At 44.2% G+C, this 12,600-nt stretch overlaps 1 protein-coding gene across 1 annotated transcript in view; it reads right to left on the bottom strand.

The window, feature by feature from the left end:
- Window positions 1-275: 275 nt before the first annotated feature.
- LOC145343682 (very-long-chain 3-oxoacyl-CoA reductase-B-like) overlaps window positions 276-12,600 on the bottom strand; it is a 176,766-nt gene continuing 164,441 nt past the window's right edge. Inside the window, exons 10-11 of the mRNA XM_080189859.1 lie at window positions 5,676-5,825; window positions 276-405 (exon numbers count right to left, since the gene is read on the bottom strand). Coding sequence (XP_080045985.1) covers window positions 292-405; window positions 5,676-5,825 — 264 coding nt within the window. The 3' untranslated portion in view covers window positions 276-291. The remainder of the gene's footprint in view (window positions 406-5,675; window positions 5,826-12,600) is intronic.

Below are 12,600 nucleotides of genomic sequence, written 5' to 3'. Positions count from 1 at the left end.
TGCATAGGCAGGATCTGCTTATCAATAATATGAGTAAACAACTGACACTCCGACTGGAGTAAGAATAAAAACACACAAAGATGGATTCCTGAAGTTATTATTAACGTGGCAGCCAATGCAAAACGAAACTCGGTCTCAATCTCCCCACCTGCTCCTTATTAGAACAAAGAAAGAGCGAGTGAATCTTAATTAATGACCCACCAACAAAAATGCTAAGAATATTGTTGCAAGACATGAAGAAGAAACATTTTTTTTTCCAACTTGTTTTTCTGATCAGCAGACAAATCCTGGTCAATCCCCCTTTTCCTTCAGCTTCTTCATGTAACGAGCACGGACACCCTGGTTCACTTTCTTGGTCTGATTCATGATCATAGAGACTGGTAATAGAGATGTCATAATCCAACCCTAAAGAATATTTATATTAATATTAGCATGCATTTTAATTGCTGAAATTTATTTTCTTCATAAGTTTTTGCACTTCATAGAATCCCTATAGTGCAGGAGGTCATTCAGCCCATCGAATCTGCACTGACTCTTATCCAGGCTTAACCTGTAACCCCATGTATTTGACCCTGTCAATACTCCTAACCCACACATCCTAGGACATTAAGGGGCAATTTAGCATAATCCAACCCACCTAACCTGCACGTCTTTTGAGTGTGGGAAGAAACTGGAGTACCTGGAGGAACCCACGCCGACACAGGGAGAACGTGCAGACTCCGCACAGACAATGACCCAAACTGGAAATTGAACCCAGGTCCCTAGCGCTGTGGCAGCACTGTGCAAGTCAATAATCTGAACTGTAAAGCTGGGGTTTCAAAGCTGCTGAAAAAAAGTCATACAGACTTGAAACTTTAACTTTGTTTCTCTCCCAATGGATGCTGCCAGACTTGCTGAGTATTTCCAGTACATTGTTTTTATTTCATATTTCTAGCATCCAGCAGTATTTTGCTTTTTTGTTTAAATGTATATTCAGTGTAAAGTTTTGTCCATTGTGTAAGTACAAATAGGTTTCTAGAACAATGGTAAAACATGAATTATGAACTTCAAATGATAATATATAGACTACAGCACAGAGACAAGTATTTATGTTGGAAAAAAACTTAGAAGCGAAGTTCCTAATGGACGTCTGGCTTTGGGAAGAAAAGCTTAATAGACATTGAAGTACTTTGTGTAATTTTATCACATTTTTACAAGTTGGAAATCCTATAAATTGTTTTTCTTCACATGTACAAATGCAGCATCCATGGAGAAATAAAGTTAAAGTTTCAAGTCCGTATGACTCTTTTCCAGCAGCTTTATGGCTCAGGTTATTAACTTGCACGGTGGCACAGTGGTTAGCACTGCTACCTCACAGCGCCAGGGACCCGGGTTCAATTCCAGCCTTGGGTCACTGTGTGGAGTTTGTACGTTCTCCCCGTGTCTGCGTGGGTTTCTTCTGGGTGCTCCTGTTTCTTCTCTCACTCCAAAGACATGCAGTCTGTGAAAAGTTGCTTTATTAACTTAAAGCAAGTTCCTTCTCAGTCCATGAGAAAGGCACTTATCAGCAGCGGGGTGTGTGCGTGTGCACATGCACGTATGTGTGGGCACCTGCGTGTGTGTGTGTATATAGGGCTAACGGTAGGACTCTGAATAGTGTGGATGAACAGAGGGGTCTAGGTGTATGGAACTTCTTCACTCAAAGGGTGGTGAATCTCTGGAATTCTCTGCCCGTTGAAGTGGTGGAGGCTGCCTCGCTAAATATTTTTAAGAAGCGGGTTGATGGGTTTTTGATAAGAGAAGGGATTAAGGGTTATGGGGAGAGGGCGGGAAAGTGGAACTGAGCCACGACAGATCAGCCATGATCTTATTGAATGGCGGGGCAGGCTCGAAGGGCTAGATGGCCTACTCCTGCTCCTATTTCTTATGTTCTTATGTATGTGTACATAGATCCCTGAAAGTTGGGAATCAAGTAGATAGGGTTGTCAGGAAGGCATACGGTGTCTTGGCGTTTATTGGTAGGGGGATTGAATTTAGGAGCCGCAGCGTCATGTTGCAACTGTACAAAACTCTGGTGTGGCCGCACTTGGAGTATTGTGTGCAGTTCTGGTCCCCACATTATAGGAAAGATGTGGAGGCTTTGGAGAGGGTGCAGAGGAGGTTTACCAGGATGTTGCCTAGTATGGAGGGGAGGTCCTATGAGGAGAGACTGAGAGATTTGAGGTTGTTTTCGTTAGAAAGGCGGCGGCTAAGAGGGGACCTTATTGAAACATATAAGATGATTAGAGGTTTAGATAGGGTGGACAGTGATAGCCTTTTTCCTCGGATGGAGAAAGCTAGCACGAGGGGGCATAGCTTTAAATTAAGGGGTGGTAGTTATAGGACGGATGTCAGGGGTAGGTTCTTTACCCAGAGGGTGGTGAGGGATTGGAATGCCCTGCCTGCTGCAGTTGTAAATGCGCCTAGTTTGGGGGCGTTTAAGAGATCCGTGGATAGGTTTATGGATGGAAAGGGTTTGGTTTAGGTTAGAGGGTCATTGCTTTTTAACTGGTCGGCGCAACATCGTGGGCCGAAGGGCCTGTTCTGCGCTGTTATGTTCTATGTGCACATGCATGCATATGCGAATAAGGGGACACAGGCAAACCAAGCAAGGCTACATTGCCTCGGAAGAGTTGACATTAGGCAGCAATGGTTGCAGCATCTACCAACAGTTAATTAACAAAACAGCACTGACATCGATGGCAAGGTGAAGCACAAGCAACATTATAACATCAGGAAGGCTGCTAACTTGCTAAAATATTTAGTGGAAAATTTTAAGGAAGTGTAGAATAGGAAATTGAAGTAAACGTTTAGTATTTCAGTGGATTTTGGAAGGGTATTTATTTGTGGGTGTCTCAGAACACAACACAAATGATGTGGACTCTAGAAGCAATTTAGCCAATGTTCACTGTTGGTTGTGGAATTGCTTAGCTCCGTCTATCAATTGCTGTTTATGTTGTTTGGTGTGCAAGTAGTCCTGTTTTGTAACTTCACCAGATTGACACCTCATTTTTAGGTCTGCTTGATGTTGTCCTCGCATGCCCTCCTGCATTCTTCAATGAGCCAAGGTTGATCCCCTGGCTTGATGGTAATGGGAGAGTGCGGGATATGCTGGGCCATGAGGTTATAGATTGTGATTGAGTACAATTCTGCTGTTTATGGCTCATAGCACCTCATGGTTGCCCAGTCTTGAATTGCTAAATCTCAGAGTCATTGAGGTTTCCATGCTGTAAACAGGCCCTTTGGCCCAACTTGTCCCTGCCAGCCTTTTTTCTAAAACCCTGAAGCTAGTTCCAATTGTCTGCATTTGGCCCATATCCCCCTATACTCATCTTACCCACGTAACTGTCCAAATGCTTTTTAAAAGACAAAATTGTATCCGCCTCTACCACCTCAACTACTACCTCTGGCAGCTTGTTCCAGACACTCATTACCCCATGTATGAAAACATTGCCCCTCTGGACTCATTGCATCTCTCCTCTCTCGCCTTAAACCTCTAGTTTTAGACTCCCTTATCTTTGGGAAAAGGTATTGATTATAGCTGATCTATGCCCCTTATTATTTTATAAATCTCCATAAGATCACCCCTCAGCCTTCTACGCTCCAGAGAAAAAAGTCCCAGTCTATCCAGCCTCTCCTAAAAACTCAAACCATCAAGTCCCAGGAGCATCCGAGTACATCTTCTCTGCACTCTTTCTAGTTTGATAATATCCTTTCTACAATAGGGTGATCAGAACTGTACACAGTATTCCAAACGTGGACACACCAATGTCTTGTACAACTTCAACAAAACGTCCCAACTCCTATATTCAATGTTCTGACCAATCTGTTTGAAATCTATCCCATTTATCATAGTGGTAGTACCACAAATGAAGGGTATTCTCAATGGGACTTTGCCTCGGTGGTCACTCCTACCGAGGCTGTCATGGATGAATTCATCTGCATCAGACAGGTTGGTGAGGATGAGATCAAGTAAATTTTTCTGTCTTGTAGGTTTTCTCACCATTGGCCACAGTCTCTCTCCAGCAACAATGTCTTTTAGGACCCAGGCAGCTCAGTCTGTGTTGGTACTACCAAGCCACTCTTGATGATAGAATTGAAGTCCCCCATCCAGACTACATTCTGCAACCTTGCCATCCTCAGTGCATCATCCAAGAGAACTGACTCATCAGCTGAGGGGGGCACAGTATGTGACAATCAGCAGGAGGTTTCCTTGCCCATTTTTGGCTTGATGCCATGAGACTTCATGGGATACCAGGGTCGATGTTGAGGACTCTCAGCACTACTCCCTCCTGACTGTATATAACTGTCCCCCCCTTCACCTTTGCTGGTTCTGTCCTACTATTGGGTCAGGACATATCTGGGATTGGTGATGGTGGTGTCTGGGAATTTATCTACCAGATACTATTTGACCAGTATGACTATGTCAGGCTCTTGTTTGATTAGTCTGAGACACAGCTCTTCCAATTTTTGCATGTACCCCAGATGTTAGTGAAGGGAACTTTGGCAACAAAAGGGCTGGGTTTGCCATTGTCATCTCTGGTGCCTAGGTCAATGCTGCGTGATCTGTCTAGTTTCATTCCTTTTTGTTTGCAGTGATTGAATATGACGGAGTGTCTCGCTTGGTCTATTCAAAGGGCATTTAAGAGTCAGCCACATTGCTGTGGGTCTGGAGTCACACGTAGGCCAGATCAGGTAAGGACAGCAGATTTCCTTTCCTAAAGGACATCAGTGAACCAGTTAGGTTTTTACCACAATTGACAATAGTTTCAAGGTCATCTTTAGATTTTTAAATCCAGATATTTTATTGAGTTAAATTCCACCATGTGCAGTGCTGGGATTTGAACCCAGGTCCATTTGAGGATTATCCTGGAACTCTGAATTACTGATCAAGCAACAACACCACTGCTACCACCTCACCTCAGTTGCTCAGTTTAATCTCAGGAGTAAAGAGGGGGATTTCCATCAGAAGCCCCCTTCTGCTTAGTGGCACCCTCCTCTTAGGGTCCACTGACTATAGGATCTCTCCCACCCTGCCCCTCTTATCCCCCAGTACCCAGATCACCCACCCTTGCCAACAGCCAGAAGTTTCCTACCCTCCTCGCCTTGGGATGCCTGAGACTCTGGGCCCCAGGACTCATTTTCAGGCAGCTCCCTTCCAGCCGCTGTAACACTGAGTCTGAAAGGACTGGACTGCTGCCAGCCAATCTGGTTGGCGGGCAGCTCTCCAAGGCAGGACTTCCTCCTGAGGGGGGGAGTAAGTCCTGCCTTATGCCAATCATTGTTAGAGCGCAACACGGCAATGGGTCTGCTGGTGTTGGGGGGCACATGTTCCAAATGACTCTGGATGGCTGGACTGAAATTTACCATCTTTAAAATTCAGGCTGTAGAGCTTTTGCCAATTATGTTAACTTAGCGACTACTGTGAGAAAGTACATTCGTAACATTATGATCAAATGGGGTTGTGAAGCTGCCCCAGTATCAAACAAGTAGCCAACAGTCACGTATTAAGAGTGTAAATTATGCAAGAGGATGGCAGTATCAATGCATTCACATCTAAAATACAAGTGAGCCCTCAGTTAAAGAAGAAGAATTTTAACAGAAGCTGTAAAACAAATTGATAAGTATCTGATGAGAAACAAAGCTTCCATTCTTACCATGATGGCATGTGGCAGATAACCGTTTGTTTGCATCTGGAGACCAACGGTATTTAAAGCAGCTTTCACGTAGGTCTCTGGGCTTGGTATATCCAGAGTTGCCTTTCGGATCTTACTCAACTTCGTAGCCACAAAGAATGGCAGCACACTCTGCAACGAAAGCAAGCACAGAGAATACAATAACTGTGCACTAAACACAACTTTCTCACATTTCTGGATTTTGTGACTTGATTTTAAATAGAACACAGAACCCATATCGAAAAGATAAATTTTGTTTTGACCTCACGGTTGTAGCAAGTTCTTTTATAGAACCTCTACAGTCCAGAAGGAGGCTCATTGTTCCTGTGGAGCAGCACCGAGAGGCAGCGATTTTTGGGCGTGTGTGGAGGTCGCAAGTGAGGTACATTTTCTTGTTTAAATTTTTAACTTTTATTTCTAGTTAAAGTCGCGAGTAGCGGTGGGTTTTTTTTCTTTTTTTAAACTAGTTAGAAACCGGAAGTCGTCACTAGGACGCTTACCGGTATTTGTAGTTTTTTTTTTCGGGTCTCTGACCCTAAAGATTGGCACAAAGAGGATACCCGATCCTCTACACTGGTAGAGAATCCCACCCTCCCACCTCCTCTAACCTAATTATAAGTGTGTGGGAAGTTTTTTTTTCTGCTGGAAATTGTTTCAGGGATGGCAGTTCAGGCAGTAAGCTGCACCTCCTGCGGTATGTATGTGGTGAGGGACACCAGTAGTGTTTCTGCTGATTTTACCTGCAGGAAGTGTGTACGATTGCAGCTTCTGGAGGAGCGTGTTAAGGAGCTGGAGTTGGAATTGGAGGAACTCTGGATAATTCGGGAGGCTGAGGCGGACATTGATAGGAGTTACAAGGAGATAGTCACTCCTAAAAATGAGTCTTGGGTAACTGCTAGGAAGAGGGGAAGAAGCAATTGGGGGGGACAATCCTCTAGGGCTGTTCCCCTCCAAAATAGGTTTTCTGTCCTGGAGGCTACAGTTGAGGAGGAACCAACTGGAGATAGCCAAAGGGAGCAGGTCTCTGGAGGTGAGCCTGTTGTGAAGGCTCAGGTGGTTAGGGGATGTAAAAGATTGGGCCTAGTGATTGGGGACTCCACAGTTAGGGGGACGGATAGGAAAGTCAGAAGTAATGGTAGGGACTCAGGGCTGGTGTGTTGCATCCCAGGGGCTGGGGTCCGGGATGTTTCAGAGAGGGTGTTCAGGACTCTTAAGGGAGAGGGAGATCAACCCCAAGTCATAGTTCATGTGGGGACGCATGACATAGGGAGGTTAAGGGAAGGGGATATTAAGCAGAAATTTATGGAGTTGGGGTGGAAACTTAAGGCCAAGTCAGACAGAGTGGTTATCTCAGGACTCTTGCCTGTGCCACAGGATAGTTTAGAGCGGAACAGAGAGAGGGAAAGTTTGAACTCGTGGCTGAGGGGATGGTGCAGGAGGGAGGGGTTCAGGTTCTTGAGCAATTGGGGCTCATTCTGGGGAAGGTGGGACCTCTACAAGAGTGATGGTCTACACCTGAATCAGAGGGGAACCAATATCTTGGGGGGGAAAATTTGCAAAGGCTATGCAGGGGGGTTTAAACTGATTCAGCGGGGGGGGGGGGGGGGGGGGGTCCTGAGTAGCGGGGATGAAAGTGAGGGGGGCAGAGATGGGGACTGCATTGCACGGCATCGTGGGGGTGCAGCGGAGCAGGGTTTGAAATGCGTATACTTTAATGCGAGGAGTATTCGCAATAAAGTGGATGAACTTGCAGCGTGGATCAGTACCTGGGACTTTGATGTTGTGGCCATTTCAGAGACATGGATAGAGCAGGGTCAGGAATGGTTGTTGCAGGTTCCGGGGTTCAAATGCTTCAGTCGGAGTAGGGAAGGAGGTAGAAGGGGGGGGAGGGGTAGCATTATTAGTCAAGGATTGTATCACAGTGTCAGAGAGGAAGTTTGATGAGGACTTGTCTGTTGAGGTAGTATGGGCTGAGATTAGAAATAGGAGAGCAGAGGTCACCCTGTTGGGAGTCTTTTATAGACCTCCTAAAAGTTCTAGAGAGGTTGAGGAAAGGATTGCGGAGGCGATCCTGGATAGGAGTGAAAGTAATAGGGTAATTGTTATGGGGGACTTTTACTTTACTAATATTGATTGGAATAGCTATAGCTCTAGCTCATTAGAGGGGTCAGTTTTTGTACAAAGCGTGCAGGAAGGTTTTTTGACTCAGTATGTAGATAGGCCAACTAGAGGTGAGGCTATATTGGATTTGGTGCTGGGAAATGAGCCGGACCAGGTGTTAGACTTGGAAGTTGGTGTGCATTTTGGTGATAGTGACCACAATTCGGTTACATTCACCTTAGTGATGGAAAGGGATAGGCATGAACCTCGGGTCAGTAGTTTTAGCTGGGGGAAGGGTAATTATGAGGCTATTAGGAGAGAATTAGGAAGCATAGGTTGGACTAGGAGACTACAGGGTCTGGGAACGTCCGAAATGTGGAGTTTTTTCAAGGAGCAGCTACTGCGAGTCCTTGATATGTATGTCCCTGTCAGGCAAGGAGGAAATGGTCGAGCTAGGGAACCGTGGTGCACTAAAAAAGTTGATTCGCTGGGTAAAAAGAAAAAGAAGGCTTATGTCCGGATGAGACTTGAGGGCTCAGGTAGTGCACTAGAAAGCTTTAGATTGGCTAGGAGGGAGTTAAAGAGTGAGTTAAGAAGGGCTAAAAGAGGACATGAGAAGACTTTGGCTGATAGGATTAAGGAGAATCCTAAGGCGTTCTATAGATATGTTAAGAACAGAAGATTGGTTAGGGCAAGATTAGAGCCAGTTAGAGACAGCAGTGGGAAGTTATGTGTGGAACCGGAAGAGATTGGAGAGGCATTGAACCAATATTTCTCTTCCGTATTCACGCAGGGGGACATAAATGTAGCTGTGGAGAACACTGGGTTACAGGGTTGTAAACTGGACAGTATTGCAGTTGATAAGGAGGATGTGCTAGATGTTCTTGAGGGTTTGAAAATAGATAAGTCCCCTGTGCCGGACAGGATTTACCCTAGGATTCTCTGGGAGGCAAGAGAGGCGATTGCAGAGCCTCTGGCTCTGATCTTCAGGTCGTCGTTGGTCACAGGTATACTGCCAGAAGATTGGAGGATAGCGAATATAGTCCCATTGTTTAAGAAGGGGAACAGAGACTTCCCCGGGAATTATAGACCGGTGAGTCTTACTTCTGTTGTGGGCAAGGTTTTAGAAAAAATTATTAGGGATAGGATTTATAGTTATTTGGAGAGTAATGAATTGATTGGAGATAGTCAGTATGGTTTTGTGGAGGGTAGGTCGTGCCTTACTAACCTTATTGAGTTTTTTGAGAAAGTGACCAAAGAGGTGGATGGGGGTAAGGCAGTTGACGTGGTATATATGGACTTTAGTAAGGCGTTTGATAAGGTTCACCATGGAAGGCTTCTGCAGAAAATACAGATGTATGGGATTGAGGGTGATTTAGGTAATTGGATCAGGAATTGGCTAGCAGATAGGAGACAGAGGATGGTGGTTGATGGTAAGTATTCGTCATGGAGTTCAGTTACAAGTGGTGTGCCTCAGGGATCTGTTTTGGGGCCACTGCTGTTTGTAATTTTTATAAATGATCTGGATGAGGGTATAGTTGGGTGGATTATTAAATTTGCTGATGACACCAAAGTCGGAGGTGTGGTAGATAGTGAGGAAGGGTGTCATAGTCTACAGGGAGACTTGGACAAGTTGCAGAGCTGGGCCGAGAGGTGGCGGATGGAGTTTAATGCGGAAAAGTGTGAGGTAATTCACTTTGGCAGGAATAACAGATGTGTAGAGTATAGGGCTAACGGTAGGACTCTGAATAGTGTGGATGAACAGAGGGGTCTAGGTGTATGTGTACATAGATCCCTGAAAGTTGGGAATCAAGTAGATGAGGTTGTTAGGAAGGCTTACGGTGTCTTGGCGTTTATTGGTAGGGGGATTGAATTTAGGAGCTGCAGTGTCATGTTGCAACTGTACAAAACTCTGGTGCGGCCGCACTTGGAGTATTGTGTGCAGTTCTGGTCCCCACATTATAGGAATGATGTGGAGGCTTTGGAGAGGGTGCAGAGGAGGTTTACCAGGATGTTGCCTGGTATGGAGGGGAGGTCCTATGAGGAGAGACTGAGGGATTTGAGGTTGTTTTCATTAGAAAGAAGGCGGCTAAGAGGGGACCTTATTGAAACATATAAGATGATTAGAGGTTTAGATAGGGTGGACAGTGATAGCCTTTTTCCTCGGATGGAGAAAGCTAGCACGAGGGGGCATAGCTGTAAATTAAGGGGTGGTAGTTATAGGACGGATGTCAGAGGTAGGTTCTTTACCCAGAGGGTGGTGAGGGATTGGAATGCCCTGCCTGCTGCAGTTGTAAATGCGCCTAGTTTGGGGGTGTTTAAGAGATCCATGGATAGGTTTATGGATGGAAAGGGATTGGTTTAGGTTAGAGGGTCATTGCTTTTTAACTGGTCGGCGCAACATCGTGGGCCGAAGGGCCTGTTCTGCGCTGTAATGTTCTATGTTCTATTTGGCTTATTGAGCTTACACCGACAACAATCCCACCCTGTCCTAGTGACCCCACATATTTACCCTGCTTATCCCCCTGATACTAAGGGGCAATTTAGCATGGCCAATCCACCTAACCTGCACATCATTGGAGTATGGAGAAAACCAGAGCACCCAGTGGAAATTCACACAGATAATGGGAGAATGTGCAAAATCCAGTTACCTCAGTCCAGAATTGAGCCCAGGGTCCCTGGTGCTGAGAGGCAGTAGCACTAACCACTGTGCCATCGTGCCGCCCTGATCCAAATCCTGATGAAGCCAAGCCAGGAAGGATATTTGCAATTTGATATTTGAGACCAGATCAGATCAAGATTGGCTCAATTTAAATAAATATTGCAATTTGAGGCCTAGTCTACTTCAAAACCATTCCATTCAAGAATATATAGCACCTACTCAAGTTAACATAAAAGACTGCATGGAAGAAGTTGTCAGGAAAGGGAGATTTAAATATTAACCACTGGATGGCACTAACAGCCTGACATGAGGAAACAGACTGAAAGCAGTCTGGTTCTTCATACATCATCAACAAACAAGCTCATTTTTAATAGTAAAAACAGAAACAGCTGGATAACCTCAGAAAGTCTGGCAGCATCTGCGAAAAGAAAAACAGAGGTAACGTTTCAAGTCCATTTGACTCTTCTGCAGAGGTAAAGACAGGGAGAAATGTGATGGATTTTATACTGCTAGGGAGGGTCGGAGTAAAATAGAAGGTCAGTGGTTGATGTGAGCGAGGACTGATCAAAGATCTTTTGGGCACAAGACAAAGGGAGTGTTAATGGCAGCGTCAGGGACTAAAGAAGGTGCTGATACTGGAACAGATAGCAGAATGTGTTAATAGGAGAAAAAGGTCAGTATTCATGAAAGCAGAACTAAAGAACAAGTGACAGATGACCCTTGTGTGTGTGCATGCACGCATGTATATGTATATATGTGTATGTGTCAGTCTGTGCACACATTTGCATGTGCGTGCATGTGATGGTCCTACATAAGCTGGACCATAGGCTGCGTAGTGCATGAATCACAAAAGGCTAGTACATAGACACAGCAAGTAATTAAGCAAGCTAATAGAATGTTATCATTTATTGCAAGGGGAACATGTTTAATATACCCAATTTATTATTTCTAGCTTCAATCTCACTACCTCACCAATGTCTTTCACCATCTCAATAGAGAATAAGCAAGATGATATCAATTCAGAAAACTGTTACCAAAAAAAAGTATTCTAATTGGCCAATTACCATAGTTTATTTTTTTAAAATGTGCTTGGATGTAGGAACATAAGTACTAAGGAACAGAATATTTTCTATTGAGGGTATCTAGTGTCAGCATCAAGCACTGAGGTCAAGTGGTACAGTAAGGTGCTGAATAAATCCCCCTATAATCTGCCACAATGATGTGGCTCAGCTACAACCTCAAAAGCATTCCAAAATGCATCACTGTGATATTTTTCCACTGCTCATACCATTAGCCTCTCCGAATGTGATTAAATACCAGTTGACTTTTAAACTTGGGTGACTGTTGGCTGATTAAAACACGTGACTGGGTTTTAAACAATCAGCATAGTAAAAGCAACAATGCAACAATCTTGTCACTAACTGGATGATTTGAAGGAGTCATGGAAGTCCCAGATATAATCAATTGGTTAACTAACTAATTACAAGGAATTTTATTCCAAAATATGTTACTACACTGCCAACAGTAAAATACTGTATACATCCAGAAGTATACATGGATGTGAACGGCAATTTTAAAATAGCCTTCCATCCACTGACTCTGTCTGCACTTCCCACTGCCTCAGCAAAGCAGCCAGCATAATTAAGGATCCCACACGCCCAGACATTCTCTCTTCCACCTTCTTCCTTTGGAAAAAAGATACAAAAAGTCTGAGGTCACATACCAACCAACTCAAGAACAGTTTCTTCCCTGCTGCTGTCAGACTTGTGAATGGACTTATCTTGCATTAAGTTGATCTTTTTCTACACCCTAGCTATGAATGTAACACCACATTCTGCACTCTCATTTCCTTCTCTATGAACAGAATGTTTTGTCTTTATAGCACACAAGAAACAATACTTTTCATTGTATGTTAATACAAGTGACAATAATAAATCAAAACAATATATAGCGAGCATGTTACTTCATTGTGTGGCTTCAGTATAATGGAAGAGTTTTCGAAAATACACTTTGTACGTTGCCTGCACAATTTCTTATGCAGCTATGAATTGGATATGGTTTGTTGTACTCCTGCAGCAAATGTTCATCAACCATGCTGAAGAGGTACAGAGAAACAGGTAGCGTACTTCACCACTTTCAATGAAG

The sequence above is a fragment of the Carcharhinus amblyrhynchos genome, chromosome 6, assembly GCF_965287045.1.
Source record: "Carcharhinus amblyrhynchos chromosome 6, sCarAmb.v2.hapA, whole genome shotgun sequence".
Taxonomy (NCBI): Eukaryota; Metazoa; Chordata; class Chondrichthyes; order Carcharhiniformes; family Carcharhinidae; genus Carcharhinus; species Carcharhinus amblyrhynchos.
This window is presented reverse-complemented; position numbering and strand designations above follow the sequence as displayed.